The sequence below is a fragment of the Neoarius graeffei genome, chromosome 24 (genome assembly GCF_027579695.1).
Source record: "Neoarius graeffei isolate fNeoGra1 chromosome 24, fNeoGra1.pri, whole genome shotgun sequence".
Classification (NCBI taxonomy): domain Eukaryota; kingdom Metazoa; phylum Chordata; class Actinopteri; order Siluriformes; family Ariidae; genus Neoarius; species Neoarius graeffei.
In genome coordinates this window covers 30,529,320-30,554,002 of record NC_083592.1, presented here as the reverse complement: position 1 = coordinate 30,554,002, position 24,683 = coordinate 30,529,320, and the positions used below count along the sequence as shown (strand labels likewise).

General features: G+C 41.3%; 1 protein-coding gene across 2 annotated transcripts; it reads right to left on the bottom strand.

The window, feature by feature from the left end:
• Window positions 1–690: 690 nt before the first annotated feature.
• Window positions 691–23,265, bottom strand: scarb2a (scavenger receptor class B, member 2a). Of its 2 annotated transcripts, none has more exons than XM_060907027.1 (13): window positions 22,930–23,265; window positions 16,247–16,407; window positions 15,653–15,800; window positions 15,327–15,521; window positions 14,890–14,981; window positions 14,513–14,632; window positions 12,780–12,958; window positions 9,433–9,551; window positions 8,979–9,052; window positions 8,843–8,894; window positions 8,526–8,678; window positions 4,599–4,646; window positions 691–4,189 (listed from the first exon to the last, which is right to left on the bottom strand). In XM_060907027.1, the coding sequence occupies exons 1-13, from the start codon at window positions 23,047–23,049 to the stop codon at window positions 4,058–4,060; spliced, it is 1,593 nt and encodes a 530-aa protein (XP_060763010.1). In that variant the 5' UTR covers window positions 23,050–23,265; the 3' UTR covers window positions 691–4,057. The 2 variants fall into 2 exon arrangements, with proteins under 2 accessions (XP_060763010.1, XP_060763011.1); XM_060907028.1 differs by lacking the exon at window positions 22,930–23,265 and adding an exon at window positions 18,621–18,787.
• Window positions 23,266–24,683: the final 1,418 nt, after the last annotated feature.

The window sequence follows — 24,683 nt, the reverse complement described above, 5'->3', positions numbered from 1 at the left end:
GGAGACCTATGCACATAATTTAGGAGAGTAAAAGAAAGCAAGCAAGCATTTGATTAATATAAGGAAATTGAATTTTCAATCATAACATTCCATTGATCATAATAGTAAGTTAAAGTGAAAAATACAAAACAAAACATTACTTTAGTAGGCAGCAATATCTTGAGAGCCTAAATGTTTAACAGCCAACAATACAACTTTTAACATCACATCATTACTGTTTATGGGTTACGTAAACCAGGGTCAGGATTGGAACATGAAGAGTAACACAATAATAATAATAATAATACCGGCGGCCATCTTGGATTGGTAATTTTCAGGCCGTTTGCCCCGGATAGTAATTTTGGCACACATCTCACGTTATTCCTTGAGGTCAAATTAGCCTATAACAGTTGAGTTATCCTCTCTTAAATTATGTGCATACATGTCTAAGCCAGGTCCTCGACTAAATGACAAAAGGAGAATGACTAAGGGTGTTTTCACACTTGGTCCCTTTCAGCCATCTAACCGAACTCAGATCGATGACTCAGCATTTTTTGCGCATATGTGAACACTCATATGCGCAAAAAATGCCGAGTCATCGATCTGAGTTCGGTTAGATGGCTGAAAGGGACCAAGTGTGAAAACACCCTAAATGCCGACACTGAAAAATAGAAATCAATTCCAAAAACAGGAACAGAAGACTCAGACAGGTCATTTTTGCAATAAATGCAGCTTTATTTTGGCAAAGAACACTAGAAATATTTATAAAAAAGGTATTGCAGAAATATTTGTGCAGTGTAAATTTTCAAAATTAAATTCAGATTATTCTCTCTTTTTTTTTAAAGAAAACTTGCACCTAATATGGGGTGGATTGTCTTTTTCAGCAGCACATATCATGAAATGTTCGAAACCATCCATCCTTCATCACATGGGGAAGATGAACTGAAATGCAGGTGACGAAAAACACTGATTCTGCTACACTGTTTTAGTAAAATTCCTAAAACTCAGTAAACAAGGAAGTAATGGCACTCGAGTTTCATCCTGAAGGAGGGCATCATTCATCTAAGGGACTAAAATAAAAAGGTTCAATTCTCTAGTGCCTGATATGGCACAAAGGCTTTAAACCAAGCTGCTTTAAACCAAACTCAGACACTCAGCCTTCCTATGGCACTCCACATGGGACAAAAAACAGTGCAGTGGCTTCTTAAGAAACTTGTGGTACCGGAGGACATCAAATCTCAAAATCCCGACACCACGAGCCTTTCTCAATCACTGCCAGTGAACTTACACATCACACGTACACTGTTAACATCACAATTGTGGAACGACGCTCAGAACCATGTTATAAATCTGTCAGGCGGGAAGAAAGAAAAATGTGGGCGAGATTAGGAAGGAAAAAAAAAAAAAAAATCAATACTATACAAAAAGTCCCGTTAATGAACAGATCTCTGAACAAAGATACAGTGTTTGGATACAAAACTGTTTTAGCTTTACAAAAAATATTTTTTACACAATGTATTGCTGTGTCAATACACAATACTGAGTGTTGTCAGAGCGGTTATAAACGCTGTACTCTCCCTTAGCACGATCTGGAAATAATACTTTGCTGACTTTCTTTTGCCTTTTGTTCTCGAGTGTTGCAAATTAGCAAATTGATGGTACGACAGCTGTATCTGTGAAAGCAAACAAACAGGGTGGGGGGGGGACACATATCTAGAAGGTTATCTTTGGTCGAGTTTACAGCTGAGTGAAGCAATGAGAAGGTCCGGGCTCAAAAGTCAGTCGAGTGTGGAAATGGCTCAGGTTGGAGAGCTTAAAATTTCAAGTCAGGACAAGTGGAACGTTCCACTTCGGGGTCCTGAGGATCAGCAGACTCGTCCACAGCTTACTGAGTTTATACTTTTTATAAAGGCCTTTGTTGGAAAGGGTACTTCTTAACTACAAAAGTATACCAAGAAGGCCATCAGCGTTCACTTAAAATGTTCCAGTTACTTTCCTCACACCTCGGTTTGTTTGCTAGCTAGCTATAGTGCTAACAGTCCGTATACATAATGCTATTCTTTTCCAGTTCAAAATTTCAAATCTAAAAGAGAAAAAGAAACATATGAAAAAGAGGTCTGAACAGTTTCACACAAAACAATGAAACAGAAGCCTTGCTGGCAACAAACAGGGGAAAAAAAGAAAAAAAAAGGAGACTAACATACCAAATCTGAGCTTAGGGGTTGATTCACAATTTGTTAAAGAAAAATGCAGTCCAAAAAAAAAAAAATAAATAAATTAAAAAAAAAAAAATTAAATTTGGCATGTTACGGCTCCATACTGATCAGACTTTGCACAAATACATATGAAATTATTTTTATAATAACTGTGTTGCATTTGATCATTTGTTAACAGAAAATGGTATTCGAAGTAACAAGACTTGATCTTGTCTATCAGTACATAGAGAAGGGGAGGAGGGGAAGAAGAGAGAAAAAAAAAAACAGACATATGAGTATCTCTCAAACACAAGCGAGGACCATGTTACTGAATTACAGAAAATGTGCAGGATTTTATTTTTTTAAGAAAAAGTGCACTTTTCCTTCCCCTCTTTATGGCATTTGCTCAGGGTTTAAAAGCTCATGGAAAAAAAAAACAGCAACAAAATCAACAGGACATAGTGTTTCAAAGTGCCAGATCTATCTTGGGTCTTAATTAACCTCACTGAGCTGAAGTATCATGTGCACACAATGTACAGAACTCCTCCTGACTGCTGAAGTTTTCCGTCGTCAGCCCTCAGAGCGTCACTAGAGATAAGAGGCTGTAAACAACTGGCTGAGTAAAGGGGGTTGATCTAGTTGTGCATTCTCCGAGTTGGAGATTAGACGCCTTAAACAGGGCGCAAAGTCTCGATCGACGACTTGCAGATGTTTAAACGAGAGACTGGATTTGATAGAAGGCGGTCTCACGCTACTACATTACGAAGCCCTTTCACACAGCAAACTCACACGTGTAAGGCAAAGAGAAGGTTCAAGTCTCACTTGTGCGATTTGTAAGCTTGCTTTTCTTTCAGAAAAGATGAACGAAAGCTCATTTTCACAGCACGATGACGAGACTCTCTGAATCAGGCAGAGGCTGAAGGAGTGAGCGAGCGAAATGACTGATTCTGCATGGCACCGTATAGGAAATTTATCCAAAATAACCTTTGAAATGTAGTGACCATTACTTGGCACTGTATGACAATTAAGAGAGCACATTGCTCTTTTTAAAAATAATAATAAATAATAAATCAGCTCACAGCAGTGAGATTAACATTTACGCAAGCACCAACATGCCTGCCTTTCCACACATACTTGCATATAAAACCCGATACAAACACGAACACAACTGCCCTTCACCTTTTAGCTTTTTAAACACTTTTTGAAGAGAAACAATAACGGTCACCTTGTATTCCAAGAAATGTTAAAATATGGCAAATAACGAGCTTTGTTATATGAAATCTGTCCGAGCAGACTTCAATACGGTAGTGCGGCAATAAACTTTTTATATCATAGGTTCTAAGATCCTCACCAATGCCTAAACAAACACTGGTGTTCAAGATGGCTCCTGCTAGCAGCCTGGATGTGTTCACGCAAAACAAACACCCTCTCTGTTCACAGCCTTATGTTAAAACAGGTTTAAAACAGGAACTATAGACTGGTGAACATGCACATGGGCATACGGTCCCACAAGGCGAGCAGGTGTTCTCAGTTTGTTCACTTTATGTCTAGTCAACAGTAGTGTCAGTGTTGGTAGACCCAGAGGAAGTGACTAGATAAACAGCGCTGTTTTTGAACAGTACGATTTTTGTCATGTCAAAAAAAAATACGGCAGGTCGAGAAGGCCATGCTTCAACAGCAAAAAGAACGTCAGCAGAAGAGAGGTGGTCCATCAAGACGAAGACGCCCGAAGAAAGAAGTGATGTTTTGTTCGAACGCGGTGTTTCTGGGAGCTGACCTGCCTGAACGCGTTGCACAGTAGAAAGAATCAAAAGGTAAAGAGAGGAAGAGAGAGAGGCACACAAGTGGATCCCCACAGCGGGAACGCCACGCAGTGATCTTTATCAACACTTCTGGGCCTCCACTGGCGACATGGCGATGTAGGAGCCGTTCTTCAGAGGCTGGCTGCTGTGGGATTCGGGCGACTCATCCGATTTGCTGCTGACCGGGGTGTAGGCCGTATCGTCTTTCGCCGTCTAAGCAGGACATACAGGAATCGAGTTTAGGGTACTTGAAATGTTGAATCTGTTATTAACTACTACAGCAGTCTTATTCCACTCTTCATCTAAACTTAGTCAAAACTTTTCATCGACAAGAAATATCTAATAAAACTTTAATAAAATGATACAACACAGAGCTATAAAACTGTAGTCTACATTCTAACAAATGAACCATGCAAGAGGAGAGAGAGAAAAAAAAGCACAACAATGATTTTGCAGAAGCTAATGCATGTAACTTAACTTTTTTTGAAAGACAAATAAATACTCAAAAGTAAAATTATAACCAGCTAAACTGCAAGAAGCACCTCTTATAATTAGTTAAATTATGAACAGGCAAACAGTGAGCAAATGAAAGGGAAAAAAAAGGGGGAAAATATTGACTTACAGCAAAAGAATGAAAAGCTTCGGTAAAATCAATACGTTTTACTTCATTCTGAACAGGAACAAAAAAAACAAAGAGGGAAGGGGTGTTACTGAAAATGAAAACATGGCAGCATTATGCAAAAACACACTTTGAATTGCACATAAAACCTTAACAACTCTACTGCAGAATACTGATTTTTTTATACTAAAAATAGAATACTGATTTAAAAAAAAATATTTTTTCCCTGTTTACTTATTTCTGAACTGGTGCAGTGCATTATGGGTAACGGTAAAATAAATGGGGGTTAAATTTAAACGGATTAGTTAAAGAGCACATGCACGGACACTTACGCTACATTCACACTGCAAGGCTTAATGCTCAATTCCGATTTTTTTGTGAAATCTGATTTTTTTGTGAGGTCGTTCACATTAACAAACATATGCGACTTGTATGTCGTCTCATCTCATTATCTCTAGCCGCTTTATCCTTCTACAGGGTCGCAGGCAAGCTGGAGCCTATCCCAGCTGCGACTTGTATGTGATCCTCAGTATGAACGAAAAGCGACCTAAAAGTGTTCCGCATGCGCATTGCAGGATACGATGACGTCACACGCAGTGAGCATGGCCAGTGTTTACGGAAGTAAAACCGCCCGGTTGCGGTATGACCCATCCAATCTAGCTTGAATAGCTGTATCCCCCCAAATGGAAATCAGCTCCCTAACCTCTGCGTCCTTCCATTGAGAAGATTCAGAACCTTCACAGCCCGAAGCGTCCCTCGCATTGATGTCATGCGCAGGGGCGCAGATACGTTTTTTGAACTGGGGGGGACAAAAAACTGGGGGGGGGACAAAGCTGCCAGCAAACCAACCCCAACCCCGATATGCCTGTCAAACTTGTTGTGGGTTACCATAGCAACCAAGCTCGAGCTCGCAACCTGTGCAGTCTGCGCAGCTCAACCAACCGAATATCAGTCTTTGTTTTATGTGAGTTGTTGCAACTATGTATACACTGCTGTGCACCTCAATAAACCGAATGGTAATTAGTCTTTTGATTTTTCCTTGAGGTTTGCCTTATGCAAAGAAAGACAGCATAGACGTTTTTTCCTCCCTATAAGTGGGGGGGACCTAACGAGGTGAATTTAAATCTGGGTGGGACAAGTCCCACCCTCTATCTGCGCCCGTGATTATGCGCCATGTTGTTGTAACTTTTTTTGAGAGACCCGCCGCCTACTTCAGCGCAGAATAGTGACGTTTGTGGCTTGTTGATGACGTGTAAGTCGGATGAATGCGACCTGGCGGTTCAGACTGAAGTCGCATATGAAAAGAGCGGATAGGAATCGGAATTAGGACCACATATCCAAACGGTCTGGGTCGGATTTGAAAAAATCGGATCTGTGTCGTTCATATTGTCAATAAAAGATCGGATACAGGTCACATATGGGCGAAAAGATCGGATTTGAGTCACTTCAGCCTGCAGTGTGAACTTAGCCTTAGCCTCATGCACTCGAGCATCATTTTCATGCAGGTGGATAGGAAGTGAACATAAATTAACGCTTTGTGCGTCATCTAAAACACACAGACGCCTGCTGAGTGTTTTACAGAAGTGAGAGGTTTTATAGTTCTTAGAATTAAGTGCGACACACAACCTTGATGGTGACTAAATGAGAAACAGGGACTTCCCTAAAAAGAGAAAGAGCCTTTTTGTTTTGTTTACGTTTCCTGGAGCTTCAGAACAGTGTCTATTGGAAACCAAACCAAGTGAACCGTGGTCAGTTAAAACTTCTTAAGACATCCATGAATGACTTGACCCATGTGATAATTTGTCACCATGTTACACCATTCACTACGCAAGCAGGTGATTACTTTCTTATTCTTTACTGTATCTCGCCCTCCATGGGTCCCAGTCTCTCTCTCTCTCTCTCTCTCTCTCTCTCTCACACACACTCACTGATGCAAAACATGGTACAAACTGGTTCAATATATATTTGTGTGAAAATTTAACTAAAAGAGACAAGTGTTTGCTCAAGGTACACACTTTGCTGGGTCTGAACACTTTAGACAATTCTAAGGCTAAATATTAGCAATGAGGAAGGGGGGGGGAAACTACATAATTTCAAAACATGGTTATTCTCAAACACTAATTTTAGCCTAATTTTGATCAGTGTTATTTGTTAGTGATTTATAATAGGAATAAAATAAAAAAAAAAAAATAATAAAAAAAAGGTATCCAGCAGTTGCTCATGCGAACATAACATTTTTAATCCCATGGACGCACGAATGTAAATTAACAGTGGGGCTCGCCCAAGTACACCCGTTAATTATAAGGCTACTTAATAATTCACATTTTAACATTAAACCTTGCTATATAATGTTGCTTTATGAAGATGTGTTTATAACATTTCCCAGAGAGATCATCAGGACTGTAGAGAGACAATACTAAAAGAATAAAAACTAAAATCATATCAAGTGTCTTACATGCCATTTTAGAGACATTATCCACAATAAACAACTCGCACGCAAAATGGGACTTATTCGATAAAATTTTAAGTGTTTCCCCCAAGTTTACCAACTTGAGGGGCCCGCTGGATGAGAATGGTCACCTGCAGGACCCCTCCCCACGGCTCCTATTACAAAGCACTTGGGCCTGAACAAACAGTTAAAGGAGTTATATTCAAGTCTTCACATATATTTTAGAGCAATTTTTTTACAATAGAACTGTGGCGAGTCCTGTGCTGAGGGGATGCAGTTTCAGTAGGACAGCTGTTCTGTTCAGGCGGAATTTTGATTTCAAAAGGTAGTGGGAGACAAAGTACAGGGACAAATCCTCAAAAGGGCTCAAGTTTTTTTTCTGATACTCCAACCGGAGGCCTATCTGCTGTAGTCAGGTCTCTCTTGCAAAAGAAAATCTTGATCTCAATTAAATAAATGTTATATATAAATGAGGGAATATCTCGGAGGAAAGTTCATCCCTCCAGTACAGTTCCACAGACTTGGTAAAGAGCACTGAAGATATTCTAGAGACTCCTGGTGGCCTCACTACGAAGACACTTCATTTTGGTTTCCATTTGTCACCCATCTGTACCACAGCCTCGCTTACCTTCTTGCTCGTTTCTGTAATTTGCTCACCTCTTCACTTTCTACATGCTGTTCCTGTTCCCTGCCTATTACCTGGTGCAGCTGTACCTGCTCCTTGCCTACCACCTGGCACAAATCAAAATATTTTCATGAATGAATGCAATACTGTAGAGATTAAAATTGATTTATCATTCTAATTAGAAAGTCGGATAGCTTATTTCTTCTGTAATTTGTTTTCACTCACTTCTCCACTGCCTATCGCTACTTTGATGTAGGTGTTGAGTGAAGAAGTACAGTAGTAGACTGACTGTGCTCGTTTGAAATAACCGGTAAAAAGGAGGTCATTTTCTATGGCTAGCTAACTTGAGGTTTACAATGCGGGATCATATTCCAGCATGAGCTCAATGAATATTTGTAACGTAAATGTTAGTTCACTTAATATAGGAGTATGTGAAGACATCACTCACCTTTTTTTTGGGGGGAAAAAAGTCACATGTCCATCTTTTGCTGTTTCTGGCATTGCTAACTATTGTTTGAATCGTTTTTGAGCGAACGAGGAGATCGCAGCTTAAGTGTGGGATGTTTCTGCGTGGTCCTAGTGCCTGCATACGCGTTTTGGTTTTTTTCCCCCCAGACCTTAGCGTATGTTTGTCTCTCTCACCACGGGGTCCCACTGGGGGAGGCTCCCCACCCAAATATAACGATTTGAGTGTTCCCTTAAAGTTGACAAATTTAGGAAAAAGGTTTCTTGTACTTGTCCTGAAATATTGTCGTCAGTTTCATAACTTGAACATAACTTCTGAACAAAGCTCTTCTTGGAATTTGTAAACAAGCTCTTAGATTTCATTCATAAATAAATAAATGGCGCATCTTACCCTTCTTTGACGATTCCTGCACAACAAGAAGATGAAGATGATAAGCAAGATGGCGCCCACACCCATAATGATGACGGGGAAGTTGGACACCATTGTTATGATCAGCAGCAGAGTTTTCATTTTAGAGGCAGAATCATCATCGATGGTTGCCGTCTGTAAAAAAACAAGGATTGAATATTTAGACAAAGGAAAACAGTCTGTGACCTGGAAGAAGTAACCAGTATGGTGCCATGGATATGGCACCTGGGGGGGGAGGAAAAAAATACTTTATAATAAAATAAAAAAAAAAAAACCCTCAAAAAAAAAAAATCTCCTACCTCATTGACATACAGAATAGGAAAGATGGTTTCATTCAGGAGACGTGTTTGACTGAAAAAGGGGAAATTTTACATCACTAATGTTTCTAAATGGAATGAAATAGACAAGTGTGTGAAATGGGAAGTTGATACTCACGGGAAACCGGGTACCCTCTTCATTAGAATATTGAGCTGGGCTCTCTTACAGGCACGGACAGGGACCCCAGTCGTCTGTAACAAAATTATGATGAACCATTTATAAGGTCTAAATCCAGCTAAGACGAACGTAATATACTTTTTAACCAAATGTTACAGTATTGTGTAAAAATGTTCAATAAAAGGTTGGTTCCGAACATCCCATTAAAACCCTCATATCTGGAGTACTTTTAGACAAACATATTTATGGGGACCTTCAAACAAACAATCAATCTGACTTAACAGTTTCATCAGTGTCCCCCGTACACCACAAACATTCCTGTTTTTCATCATAAGAGGTCATGGGCTACATCAAGTTACAAAAACATGGCAGGTCTAAAACAGCTGAATGGTGAACAAATAGATCCAACTAATTACTCTCAACAACATGACCATGAGGATCACACCCAGCTTACCGGGTTAATGTCAAGGTATGTTTCGTGTTCTTCCTGGTTTGGATTCATCCCATCAATGGCATCAACATACTTTGGATCAGCTTGGTAGAAATGTGGGAATGAAACAATGATCGGTGCTCCTATTTATATTAAAAAAAAAAAAAAAAAAAAAAGAGGAGAGAAAGTCAAATCAGAAGTACTCAGCCTCCAAAAATGTTTAGTCGTCATCTTATACTGTGTGTGTGTGTGTGTGTGTGTGTGTGTGGGGGGGGGGGGGGGGACGACAAACACTGGAAACTAAACGAACTCTCTCCCCAGGACACAAACTGCTGGCAATCAGCTACAAACAGGACAACGACCTGTCAAACTTCCACTGGCAAGGAACAAAGTTCAACAATTTATTTGCTCTGTCTGACTTTGCCCGTCGCCTAAATATATCCCAACTTCTGAAACCCAACAGTGACACAGGTTCTGCAAATAAAGCAGATCCATTATTTTACTTCTCCTACAACGGTTTCACATGACGCATTATGTTAAACTGATCAGGATAAGCAAAGTGTGAAAAACCCAGAGTCATCATTACAGCGGTCACATGATAAATGAGTTAACCATCAGAAAACACTTATCAGCACGATCACTTATTGAGGAAGCAATAAAGAGAAAACAGCATGCCCGTGTCCCAATCAAACTGCTATTAGAAGTCGAGCCTAAAGTATCTGGTCCTGAATTGGAGTTACTTATTAAACATTTGTGTGCTGAACTCTGATTTCGGTCACAGTGCAGAAGAGAGCAAACAGATGGACACAGATTAGAGATGAACTTGACTTGATATGCTGGCCAGAGAACAAAAAGCAGTTGTGGATTACTCCAGAGTCCTTTCTGACATGGACTTTGACTTGGGGGGAGTCCGCCTTTTGTGCTTCACTAATTTCCTCAAAAAAAAAAAAAAAAAAGTGTTTATGCATAGAGCATTTCATCTCATTATCTGTAGCCGCTTTATCCTGTTCTACAGGGTCGCAGGCAAGCTGGAGCCTATCCCAGCTGACTACGGGTGAAAGGCGGGGTACACCCTGGACAAGTCGCCAGGTCATCACAGGGCTGACACTTAGCCCATGTTTACATTAGACCGTATCAGCGGATCATCAGATTAACGTTTTTAAAACGATTAGCGTGCACACAGCAACACCAATACACGATTTGCGTGCACACAGCAACACCAATACACGGATACGCTCAGCTCCACAGGCATCCTGCGCTCCAAATCACTCCGCCCTGAACAGCGAGTGCCCTCTGGAGGGTGCGCACTCCGGCCTTGCGCAGCTCACAGAGCACGCGAGTGAAGTGAACAAGCTGTGATTCGGGACTGAGCCGCTGTGTGTGTGAGATCCCAGTGCATATCACTTACCACTTGCAAGTGGAAGGATGGCAAGCCTAAAGACAATCATAACTACACAATGGGCAGTATTTGCATCAGTATTTGCAGTATTTTCATACTTTTATACTCTTTAATGAAAGGTGATACAAGGCGGAAGTCCGCGCCGTTTTTCAGCAGTCGCGTCACATGACCAACGCCAGCGAATCAGGAAGGTGGATGTCACAGTGACGTTGTCCAATGAGACGCCAGCTAGAGCTCAGCACAGCGTATCCGCGTATTCTGAATGTTTACACAGCACCGGAGCTGACACGATCTGGATTGAATACGTGGACGCTGGCGGATTCCCGTTTCCCGGCGTTTCCAGGCGGTTTAATGTAAACGGACAGTGCATCCGCGAAGAAAACGAGACAGATACGGTCTAATGTAAACGTAGCCATAGACACAGACAACCATTCACACTCTCATTCACACCTACAGTCAATTTAGAGCCACCAATTAGCCTAACCTGCATGTCTTTGGACTGTGGGGGAAACCGGAGCACCCGGAGGAAACCCACGCGGACACGGGGAGAACATGCAAACTCCGCACAGAAAGGCCATTGCCAGCCATGGGGCTCGAACCCGGACCTTCTTGCTGTGAGGCGACAGCGCTAACCACTACACCACCGTGCCACCCCTGCACAGAGCATGTCGTTTTTATTTATTGATTGATTTAAGATTACTGAAGTCATTGGACGCTTTAAAAAAAAAAAAAATTTAATTTAAAAAACGGTTAGGCATGGTGTCTACTGTAGCGGCTCACAGAGCCTCTGGAAATCATTACTGTGCACAAGCCTAACACAGTCAGTCAATAACAGGACAGTGTGGTTCAGGATTGAACTCGAATACATTTCTTCAGAAGTAATGATTTAGTGCTGCGTTTTAGACTGTACCGTGGAATACAGTGTAGACTGTGTATGGAATATAGTGTTGAGTGTGTTACAGAAAATGGTGTAGAATCTGTATTAGGGCAGTGGGCATGTGCCGTCCTTGACCGCCATGCAATGGAGTAGCAAGGCGTCTCCTTCCTGCCACTAGCCTGGGGTGGTGCCTTAACCAAGCACTAGCAACCCCTTGGTCAGGGTTACAAGCAAAGACTGGACTCAGCAGACTGTGCAGGAGAGACCACCACCTGGTGGTTCAACAGGCAAGAAGGCGGACCCAGCAAAGCGTTTGTGGAGCGTGATCAGGGCACAGTGCAACACATAGAACACCGTTGGCCATCCCCATCTAGCTCCAGCCATCTTGATTCTGTCTTACCCCTGGACCCAGTTAGGTCCGGATGAGAGAGCGAGGCTGACGGCTACACAACTCTCCCTCACTCAAAGTTACGCACACGCAAATCATGACTTCAAATTCAAACCCTGTGGCGATGGGCAAGTGGTGAAGCAGCAGGTGTGGAAACACTGGAAGCTGAAGTCACGAACCTGCACACAGGCAGCCCAGGGCTCTAGGGTTGCTCGGTGCTGGAACGAAGCAGCAGCAGAGTTTGGAAGGGTGTCTGAGCAGCCCTGTTTAGGATTCACTCTGCTCACCTCCATGGAGGAAGGGGCTAGAATAGGTGCCCCAAACATAGCCTGCTTCACCTCAGCCTGGCCAGCACACCGCAGCTGGCAGGGATCTCACTCAGCGGTCGAAATACAACAAAAAGATAGTCACGGTACTCAACCTTGGCACATGGAACGTTGAGCCCCGACTGGCCTCATCAGTCACCTCCAGGCCAAATGTGTCACAATTGCATGTTTGTATGCTAAAGCACTCTCAGGTACTGTTTGAAACGCTCCAATTAGATACTCTACTGCTTTGTTGTTGTTTTAAATAATCTAAAATTTCAGTTCCTAAAGATTAAAATCATACAAATTCATAACGTCAGTGAATACACCCAAAGGATAATATGGTGTGACTGACAGGACAAACTTCAACCACGTGTGACCTGACGCGCCCTTGGTCCTTACCTTCACGACACGGGCTGACATTCAGCACTCCTTTTCCCAGGCATTTTCCAGCAGGCACGCAGAAGCCAGCGTTGGCGGGATTCTCACTTGGAGCAGCTAGGACATCAGGGGGAGGAGCGAAACGGAACGCTGAAATCCCCTTCACCACTGTATCCCGCACATATGCCAGATGAATCGACCTGCATACGGGAAAACATAATATATGGGTCCGTCTCAGAAACTGGGTACTGTGGGGGAACCCCACTAAATATACTCACAGTCAATAAACTATACCGTTTTAAATGGTGATGTTGGTTTTAATTTGAAAAAATGATGAAAGAAATAATACAGATAAAACTAAATCTTTGATGTGAATACTCTTCAGAATTTGGCAAAAATTCTGCAAATTTGTGGAAAAATGGCGGCTTGATCTGGGACATGATAAATGGTTGACATCGCATTCCCTTAAAAAGGTTGTAGTTCACTGAAAAGTCTGGACTTTTTTAAAAAAAAAGTTAAGTATAGAATATGTTTCTTACAGAATATGTTACGATGGTAGCTGGTCTTGTATGAATTTCTGAGCTATAAAATGAGTTGTGGTCTATTTTTTACCGTAGCGTGTTATTTGTGTGCGGGGAAGGACACACGTTAACAATTTGCATGTGTAGAATGGAATTTTCCACTCCAGCAGTTAGAAGTTGATCGTGCTTCCATTTGCGGTCTTTCTGTTACGCGAGTGATCTGTTCGGGCGTTATCACTGAAAAGGTGAGTTTCAACAGTTTTATTTTGTTTTAGTCTTGCAGTATAAGGCAATAGAATGTTTCTTTTTCATCTTACTTTCATATTTCGTAGTGTTTGCGTATTTTTGGCCAATATTTTGCAACCATGGTCAGTTTAGATCGAACTTTTGATAGAATCTACGGCCAGTCATTTTGCCCCGCCCCCACCTCGCGCTTCGTCCGGTGCGGTAGTGATGTCCCGTTGCTCGCGCGCCGCAGCAGAGACCCGCGCAACCTTCAGCCGGTACAGTCGCTGTTCTTTTACCACCGCCGTTATTCTCATCTTTCCGGTGTGTTCTTGATTTTTCCATTGTGTCCTATTTCACCATATCAAATACCCAAAATGTATCATATTATTCATATTTAATAATCAATTCAGTCATCATAACTTGGCATTTTTAACCCAAGCAATCAAAAAGAGGAAAATTTATTCAATATCTTCACTCATCTGTGAAGGAGGGGCTTTAATTCTTCATGATGGAGTTATTTTATATGTAAATCAAATTTTACAAAAGCATTTGAATTTTAATAAAAAAATAAAAATGTTCCACAGTGGAGGCCAGATAAAGCAAGATGCTATCTTTATTCTTATTAAACATGACAAAAGAAAACACAGTGTTCGGTAAATGCAAAAAAAAAAAAAATTTGGAAATTTATTTTTTGACCATGTCCCAAATGAGAGAGCAGTTTCTGAGACGGACCCATATAGAAGACGCTCAGATGCCACGCAATCATTTGAACACAAAGGTGTATTATTAGCCTTCAAGTACAAAACGACCATCATTTTTTAACGTTCCTCCAGCTGTTTGTGTCTCAATTATGAACAAAATGGTTCACGTTGCTGATAACTGAGAAGGTATTTTGTCAACGGGACCCAACTAGTGAAGAGGAGTTGAGGATTAAAGTGCGTCCATGGCATTTATGCTGTAGCCGACTAGCAAGGTTCTTAGCAGAGGTCAGCACGCGTAGCGTACCTGCAGAGATCCGCAGCAAAGATGTAGAGCAGCTCATCCCTGGACAGGAAAGTGTGGAACACGCTGCCGTCTGTGCCGTTAATCATGTTACTCTGCTCCGATGACCACCAAGTCATGTTTCTGTGAGATAAGAATGAATCCATGCATTTTATTTTAAGTATGAAGATTGTCCAATAACTGGGCTGAGAATATTGTGGTCATAATTTTTTTTTTTTTCAGAGGACCTTTTTTTTTTTTTTTTTTTAGTTGGCACATACACAATGCAAGCATCAAAAGGTCAACAAGCAGAAGTTAAGACAAGGCTATTTCACTGGGTCAACAAACATTCACACAAGCCAATTAGGCCAAAGGGAACGGCATGGAAAAATATCGGGTACCTTATTCCGTTCCAGGTGTCGATCTTGCCATAGTCCATGTAGTTCTTTTCTCCAGTGTGGAAGACAAATTCACCTTCATGGGTTCCATTTTTCTAATTAAAAAAAAAAATGATCCAGGGGAAAAATAATAATAAAATTAATAGACGTCAGCCCGAAAACCCTAGAGACCTAAATGTAGCAACCCGCCAGTTTTAAACTGTTGATTTTATTCCATAGAAACCATGGTTTCAACCACATTCAGCATCAATGCTTGGCTTCTGCTTAAGTAATATATCAAAGAAAAAAAAAGGTCACAGAAACTGTACTTTTTAAATCCATCATTATCTCTGATTACAGGAATCAGTCTATTAAATCCACACCCGATTAGAAATTAGCCACAAGACCGACAAATTAAATTAAATAGGGTGAACTGTATATCTAGCTTTTAAGATTCTCACCTTGTACATGAGGCCAAAGTATTCGTCCACCTCAGGCTTCAAGTTGTGAAGTTTAGTCATTAGTGGATCCTTGAAACCCCACAGAAACTCGTGCACGGTGCGGGTCATGAACAGGTCAGCACCCAGAGATTTCATCCATATAGAGATCAGCGGGCGGATGTAAAAAGAGTAGGAGTGCATTTCGTTCATGACGGCCTGCAGATACAAGAGAACTCCTGGTCAGCGCAGTTATCATCAGGTCGTTGCGTTAGCCGTATTCATATGTTTAGACCAAATAACACACAGGTGTGATCGATTAAGCGATTACATGTAATGCAAAAACTTACAATGACTGGGATGTTGGGAGTGGTCAAGAGGTCCACCTCAGGGTCTCCGACGGACATTTCCCGAAGAAATACAAAACTCTTGGGATTCGTGGCAAAGATCTTGGTGCCGTTTTCCAAGAACGTCACGTTCTCTCGGGGCCTGTACTCCCTGATTGCATGATGAGACACATTGGGGTAATTGTTTAAACTTCCTACAGAAAACTGGACCCTGTTGCAAGTAATCACAGAATGATTTGTTGGCTAATTGCTGTTACTGAGCCAATTCACTTTTTTGGCTGCCTCTTAATCATTCAAGTTTCCACGACATCAAGTCATGTCGCGCGTTTCTCTCTGTTCTTTTCCTCCACCCTTGACTTCCTCCCCCCACCATGAGTCATTTCCGGATTCTGCTTGCTGCTTCATTGTGCCACCGTCTATTTACATGGTATCATGACCAATTAGACGTAGCATTAAATAAACAGATAAGAACCATGTGCTAGGCTTTAAAAGAAAAAGGGAAAACTGCATAACAAGTTGTTTGATTCTCAGAAAGAGAAACAAGCACTTCCTGCTTGACGTACAAACTACATCAAGCTTGACATATGCTGCCCTTACCTATATGTATAAGGTCCCATCTGTATGACGTGAGGCTTTGCCATGCCAGCCACAAACTCTTCGGGGTTAGTAACATTGAAGAAGAAATACTGCAGGTAAACTGGGGGTGGAGGGTTTATCCAGCCTTCTAGTACTTGACTGTTCTCAGCCAGAGTGATTTCCTGGATGGAAAAAACAAACATCACGCCATTATGTAAATTAATCAATCATCCTGCTAAGACTGAACATCTCTCAAAGAGCACGTGAAGATAAACTTTAAGCATCTTTTTCCAAAATGAAGACCTCAAACTCATGCTTGTGTCACACTGTCTTGTATCTTGCCACGTAACTGGCATGTGGGTCAAACGCCAAGAAACGAGGCGCATTTTGTCCAAAATTAAACTCCTGTGATGTACATGGCGTACGCGTGGTGTTTCTGGGGTTTGTATGGGGTTCGAGGGATGTAAATTTATGCACCCTGTGTCTGAAATCGCTCACTTGTTCACTGCTCCCTACTCACTATATAGGGAATTACTATATAGAGGACTATATAGTGAGCTCATTGGTAAAATATGGGAAAGAGAGAGGAAAAGAAAAAGAAGCTTTCGGGCACTAGTCCGTCGTGCTGGTATTTACGCCATTACTGTCGCACAATTAAAACTTGCCAGATCAGTCGGCTGGTGGGTTTTCAAAATAATAAATACGTGCATGTATTTTTGTAATAAATACACATTATACTGAGCGCATTTCCCACATTAATCAATACAAAGCACTTTGTGTCTGCTGCATCTTTCAGTTCTTTTAAATCAAGGCTGAATACTTTCTTCTTTGCCGCTGCCTTTTATTAAAATCAAATTTGAAGCTTTTGATTTGATTTCTTTCAGTGTCACCACAATGCATGATGGGATATATTGCTTGGTTAGTGACCATCGGTTGTACGCTACTTTTTGTGATACTAGGAGTGCGCTATATCGGGTGTAATAATTCTCACTATACGTTTGGACAGCACTACAAAATGGCGTCCTCGCTATATAGTTCACTATATATTGAGTAGGGAGTGGTTTCAGACAAAGGGTCTGTGTACTGAGGCGTATGAGGTGTTGCCACGGCGTAACCGTTCGTTCTTGTATGTGACGTTGCTGCTGTGTACCTGTGGCATTCATAGGTGGGTATAAAAGGGGGCCGCAGGCTGCGTTCGTTGTCATTCGTCACAGTCAAGAAAGCAATCATGTCGGCGAAGAAGTCACGACCCAAGAAGGGCAAGGGAAGACAGACAAATCAGCTGCATCCACCCAGCCAACCACGGAACCACCTTCAGACACTGAAGACATTCCAGAGAGCCAGCCACAGCCTGAGCCAGAAGCCCAGTCTACAGGGGACACTGAAGCCAGGGCTCCAGCTCCTTCCGTATTGCTCAGGAAAGTGAATCATCATCATCCTCATCCTCAGACAGCACTCAGAAAAATAAGCAGTGCAGAAGGTCCCCAGAAAAAAAAAAAAAAAAAAGCACAAGGCCAAGGAGCATGCCACCCTAACCACAGCCCAGTAGGATGAGATGTTTGAGTGGCTGAAGGCAAATCCTGTGCTGTACTCCCAGGGCATGGCTGGGTATAAGGATGTCCAGTCAAGAAACAGTCTGAGTCATCAGTGCTCAAGTCAGAGTCAAGTCACGAGTCAGACTCGAGTACCACAAGCCTGGTGCTTATATTATATTTTTGTATGTCATTTGTCAATTTTTCGGTTTCTAGCTGGCTGGGATAAATATTATTAAAAAAAAAAAAAAAAAAAGGAATGCAACTTATACAATTGTAAAAAAATGGCAAAAAAAAAAAAAAGTTTGTACATCTCGTCACCTCTAGCCGCTTTATCCTGTTCTACAGGGTCGCAGGCAAGCTGGAGCCTATCCCAGCTGACTACGGGCGAAAGGCGGGGTACACCCTGGACAAGTCGCCAGGTCATCACAGGGCTGACACATAGACACAGACAACCATTCACACTCACATTCACACCTACGGTCAATTTAGAGTCACCAGTTAACCTAACCTGCATGTCTTTGGACTGTGGGGGAAACCGGAGCACCCAGAGGAAACCCACACGGACACGGGGAGAACATGCAAACTCCACACAGAAAGGCCCTTGCCGGCCACGGGGCTCGAACCCGGACCTTCATGCTGTGAGGCGACAGCGCTAACCACTACACCACCGTGCCGCCCAAGTTTGTACATAGTTTGTTTTTTTAAAAAAAAAAAAAAACAAACAAACCTTTTCTGTTTTTATCTTTTACATACAATGTAAAATAATTTAAGTCCCAATATCCCTAGACATTATAAAATTAAATTTCACTCCAAGTCCCACACTCCTAGACTTAACTTTAAAATAATTATAAAGGGTCTACTTCAGGGTCGTTGTCTTCTCCTCCTCACAACAGGTCTCTGGGCAACAAGTCTGGCATGACTCAGCCTGGCTATTTGTCTTCGAGTCTCCTCTTCTTCAAGTAAAGTCCATGCCAAACCCACGACAGCTACTTGCACTTCAGGTTCTTCCAGGTCCATGAATGTGGAATGAATGAGAACAAGCAGAGAACGTTTGCCTCTTATAGGTGCACATCTTGTGACCTGTCACGGAATGCCACAAGTACCAAAAAAACGCCGTGTAGACGTTACAGGTATTCTTGCAACGCCACAAATACTTCGACAACGCAACACCTACGCAGCGGCAACGACAGGTACGTAGTATGTACGCCAAAGAAACAAAAATACGCCATTCATAGGCAGCTGATACGCAGTGGATAAGAAAAGAACACCGAGTACGCAGTGGCAACGCTTTGTATGCCACAGTTGTGTCGCAGGTCAACTAAAGCGCTCGCACAGCGTAATAGGTGTTCGAGCAACGTTCACGCTGAGTAGTTTTCGTTTTTAACGGCGTACACGTGACATACGTGCTACGGATTTTTAAGTGCTGACTTCTAAATACGCCACACCCTGGCGTACAAGGAGATCGTGTTACGCATCCTAGCTACGCAAGCTGACGATGCTGCGACGTTCCTTTCTTACTGCCACGTATCCGGATACACCGTACACACGCAACACCAACGTGTGACACAAGCATTACATAAAACCCATCAACCATATCACATCCTACTTCCTAATATTGACTTAACCCATCCCAAAAGATAAACAAAGCAGCTGGTTAATTACACAGTACAGTTCAGTCCAGGTTAGTGGTCTACTGCCTTAATAAGCAAACAATGCTGTTTAAAGTTCACTAGATCTGTAGGGTTTCGGGGTGATACGTGAAAGATCTCCACGTGCTGCGATGACGAAATCCAAAGGGACTGAGACAAAGCAATCAGCCATATGGGAAAAAGACAGGAAAATATCTTGTCAGCAGACGGCTTTGTCTTAAGATCAAAGAAAAATGTCTGTCCTGTCAGCTGAAATCCAAAACAGGAAAGCTTACGATTTTTTTTTTTAAATGTCATAGTTACATCACAGAAAAAGCTTTATTGGTCATCGAACCTAGATTATGTTAATGTGAAATTAGTTACAATACACAAAAGGCACTTTGCATTAGAAATCCAATGAAATGGTAGAAAGGAAATTTTAAGAAATAGTCCACGATCATTTAAATGGCATTTAAAGCCTAAAAGAAAACCGCTGATCATTGTAGACCGTTATTACTGTATCAAGTAGAAGAGAACTCCTGAAGGTGTTGGTTCAATAGGGCAGCTCAGTAATACCGTGATACGTCTCGCTGTTTGTTTAAAAAACTAAAAAGAACCCTTTCACAAGGACTTACTAGTTGCTTTCCTTGTGCTGTGGGTAAAGCACGGTGAACTTGAGAACGTTTCCATTAAACATGTTCTGTTATCTATGGCAGGACACGGTTCAGTTGGGCCGCACAGCTCTTTACAACAGAACTGCTTTGATTCAGGTTTACGGAAATGCTGAGCTAAATGTCCCAACATGCCTAGAAATGCACTATTGAGGCTGATTGGGATCTAACAAACGCTTAACTACATGTCAGATGCTCAGAATTTGTCACGCCACACCTTAGTGGTTACTTTTTTTAATTAAATACCGATTCATGAAAATGGATCATGTTAAAATGTATCTAGTGTTGGAAGGCGAGATGTCCTTGTCAAAAAGAGATGCATTTCATACATCACTGGGGGGGGGGGAACAAACCAAAAATCAGATAACCCAACAAACGGTGTTTTTCAGTAGTTATGATAACCCCTAAACCAACTGTCCATGCTATCAGCCTTGAAAATAAAGGTCACTAAACATCCTTCAGAGTCGTACTGAACATTAAACAAAACTGTTTTCAAAACCTTCATGTTTTACAGTGATGAATCACTTTATCCCCCCCCCCACACACGTTGCCATTATCACCACCCCTTCCCCTACTTCTACCCAGAAAAGCCAAGAACGCTGAACAGACTTGAACAAGACTTGTAATGGCATGTAAGAACAACCACTCAAAAACTGTTTTAATATCCTTGGGAAATTGCATGGCTAGATATGAATAGCGTACGTTATACTGTTCATTATAGGTGGAAGAACAAAAAGTAATAAAAAAAAAGTTGATCTGCAAACATATTACAAACGTAAACAGGAAATGAGCCAGTACGCTATGTTAAGATCTTGTCTAAAGTGTTATGCTACCTATTTAGGGAAGACAAGCAGAAGAAAGAAAAAAAAAATTAAAAAAAGGAAACCACACACACACACACACACACAAAACACACCATCATGGTTTCAAGCTATTCTAAACAAACAAAACAATTGAGCCAATTCCACACCCAGCTGAAGAAACATGCATGTCCCGAGGGCTCGAAAAGTGGCTGAAGTTGCCTAGTAGCTCTCTTAGATGAATCAGCTCAAACAGGTTTAAAATTAAAAATGCTGTAACCAGGGATGGGCGATACTGCAAAAATCCAACAATATTCAAAACCAAAAAATAAGAGGAGGAAGAAAATGGAAAACGTTAACGTATGAATCAGTTACTTGTTAGTTTGCAGTTGGCTGGTGTACTGATGATACACACAGTACCCACGGAAAAAAAAAAAATATTGTGATAATGTATATCAGCACCAATCACAGAGGTGTGGATTGAATAATCAACTCCGGAGTGACATTTGATTACAGGTTTTACATCATACTTAGACAGACTAAGGTTTATGTGATGCCTTAGTGCTCATTATACAGCTATGGAAAAAATTGAGACACCATTTTTAAAGGTGGTCACCAATAAAAGTAGTCTCGTCATTTTTTTCTTTTAAACAGCTGTATGCATGCATGTAGATAGATAGATAGATAGATAGATAGATAGATAGATAGATAGATAGATAGATAGATGCACAAGTTATAGTACAAGCTTTCTTAATGACTTCTACATTATTGGATCATCTTAGCTTTACAAATGTTAGTGTTCCAGCACAAAATTAAACGTTACGGAAAAAATATATGTTTGGAGATCAGTAAGAAAGCAACGCGTTACGTAAGAGACAATTTTCCTGACAAATATACATAATGAGGCTGCTTTCTGGGCGCGAGCCTGGACCCACATTCTTTCCGGGCGCGAGCCTGGACCCACATTCTTTCCGGGCGCGAGCCTGGACCCACATTCTTTCCGGGCGCGAGCCTGATTCTGAAAAATGCAAAATTAAAGTAGTAAGTGTGACAGTGTTCAGAAGAACAGTATCAGGTTCTGTAAGATGCTCAGTAAAACCTACAGCTCGTTTCCTTATAAAACTGCACTCGTTGTACCTGGGACTATGATTTTTCTTTTAAAGAATACCAAATATTGACTTTGTGGCTTGATTTATTACTGTTTAATTCTCTTTATAGTATTGTTCTAATGGAGAAACATTTAATTTCATTATTTTTGAAGGCCTCTTTGCTCCACAGCATTTCTTTGCACGCGCCCAAGACTTGCACAGTACTGTAAACACACACACACACACACACACACACACACACACACACACAATTATATAGATCAGAAATGTGCACCTACATGTGAGGGGTCACAGAACTCCAAGTGTTCCTCAAGGTGAATACCAGAAGACCCTCAGACCCTGAGTGAGCACCACCACCCCACCCCACCCAACCCAACCATTACAGCCAGCTACCGTCTCCGGTCTCTTCAGAAAAGACACAAAACAGCTGCTCAAGCTTTAGAAAGTCTGCACCAAGTGCAAAAAACCTATTTAAAACAGATGAGGAGAAATAAACGCAGTGTTCCTCTGCACCGTCTCCACACCTCAGGATCAGCATCACTCACTCACTCACAGCATGGAGAAGATATGGTGTGAAAACGGAGGAGAAAATGTACAAACATGACAATTTGAGGGAAACTATGAGTTTCCTCCAGCCAGAAGCCGGTGTGAGCTGAAAGCCCCGGCCGGCGCTGTGATAGCGGAACTCGCCCCAGGGCAGTGCGCTGCGCTCCTGGGTACCAAAGGCCAGGGGAACTAAACATACACACATTTAACATCCAAATTAAGCTTTTGTATAAACCGTCAGTCAATATTTATAACTTTTTAAGTTGATGTTTGAAGGTTAGGCTTGTTGAAGAGCTCCAGCCGGCTGTTATCAGCCAGACTGACTGCATTCAGATCAGCCAATCACAACAAAGGCACAAAATCTACCGGTTAGCTTCAACTCGAACAGCACAGAGAGAGAAATAAACCACTCTACCTTTTTTATCCTCTCCTGAATCATTGTTTGGAAGACTTGAGCGACCATCAGGGCGATTCCTACTATGAGCAGATGAGCACACACAATCCCGATGGCGTAAATGGCACACGACCTTCTCATACTGGCGAAAATGAGCTCACTACTAATACAAATGTTCTAAATCTCCAGAGGAGAGCTGGGCTGGGACTCGGATATCCGATGGATAACTTTCAGCTAGAGGTCTATTAACACAGAAAAAGCACCAAACTCTCAACAGCAAGTCTAACAGAACACGAATTTGACTCTGAGGTTCCAAATCTGACCCCACCGGTTAAAGCTACAGCTCAGAATGCCGAAGGAGAACCCGAACATCCCCTTTTACTCAGGGATGTGTCGTCACGGTTGAGTCGATTCTTTGATCTGATTCTTTCAGGTGAACTTTGGGAGCCGACTCACTTACCTGAAGAATCATAATAGAGGGTTGTTTGTTTGATACATGACAGTGTTGTGTTTAAAAGTGAAAAAAAAAATGTAATAGTTTTTTTTTAATTCTCTAATACATTTTCCGAATGTATCCAGTGACTCTTACCAATAACGTCCAAATTGTTTGGCCTAAATTCGTTTGTTTGTTTTCTGCATGACAGTGTTATGTGTTTAAAAGTGAAAAAAAAAAAAGTAATAGTTCTTGCCTGCGACCCTGTAGAACAGGATAAAGCAGCTAGAGATAATGAGATGAGATGAGGTTTTTTTTTAATTCTCTAATACATTTTACGAATGTATCGACTTACCAATACTAATATTCGAATTGCTTGGTTTGTTTGTTTTATGCATGACAGTGTTGTGTTTAAAAGTGAAAAAAATTAAGTGTTTTTTTTTTTAATTCTCTAATACATTTTCCGAATGTATCCAGTGACTCTTACCAATAACGTCCGAATTGTTTGGCCTAAATTTGTTTGTTTTATGCATGACAGTGTTATTTGTTTAAAAGTGGAAAAAAATGGGGTTTTTTTTATTATTATTCTCTAATGCATTTTCCGAATGTATCCACTGACTCTTACCAATAATATTCGAATTGTTTGGCCTATATTTGTATAGGCTTGTTTTGTTTGTTTTATGCATGACAGTGTTTGTGTTTAAAAGTGAAAAATTAATAGTGGGTTTTTTTTTTTTTATTCTCTAATATATTTTCCGAATGCATCCAGTGACTCTTACCAATAACATCCGAATTATTTGGCCGAAATCTGTATAGGTTTGTTTAATAACGACACCCCATAGTATGTTGTTAATCATTAGTTTCAGACATTACTAAAGTATTCATTCATGCGGCAGATCAATGACATGAAGCCGTTTGGGAGACGAAAGATTCGACTCTTATTGATGAGCCGACTCACTTTAAAGAGTCATATTTCTCTTGTATGATTACTCCACTCAGAAGGCAGTCAGGTGAAAGCCCGGTGGGGTGGGGGGGTCATGTTCAGACCTGATAACTGTCACACAGATTCAATGGCATTTAAACAGAAACAATATCGCTAGCAGATTTCAACAAACCGCGCTCAGGGTCCGGGGCATTAGTGTGCTGTCCCTGCCCTCAGCTCAGCTCCAGCCCTCCTTCTTTTAAGTAATTCTTATAGCAAAAACAAGTTTGTTAGACCTTTGCATCCAAGGCAGAAGTAATCTTTTTAATCTTAATCCAACAAATGTGTCACTAATATACATGCAAACCTACTTTAATTATTGTAAACTTTTTTATAACCCTGTGTTCCCACTGATAACGG

Excerpts from the sequence above, each read along its gene's own strand:
- scarb2a (XM_060907027.1), bottom strand. The coding sequence starts at position 23,049 with ATGAGAAGGTCGTGTGCCATTTACGCCATCGGGATTGTGTGTGCTCAT. Across the intron at positions 8,895-8,978 it reads AAGAGGGTACCCGGTTTCCC|TCAAACACGTCTCCTGAATG; the intron begins GTGAGTATCAAC and ends CCCCTTTTTCAG. Across the intron at positions 4,647-8,525 it reads GCAGGAATCGTCAAAGAAGG|AATGAAGTAAAACGTATTGA; the intron begins GTAAGATGCGCC and ends GTTCCTGTTCAG.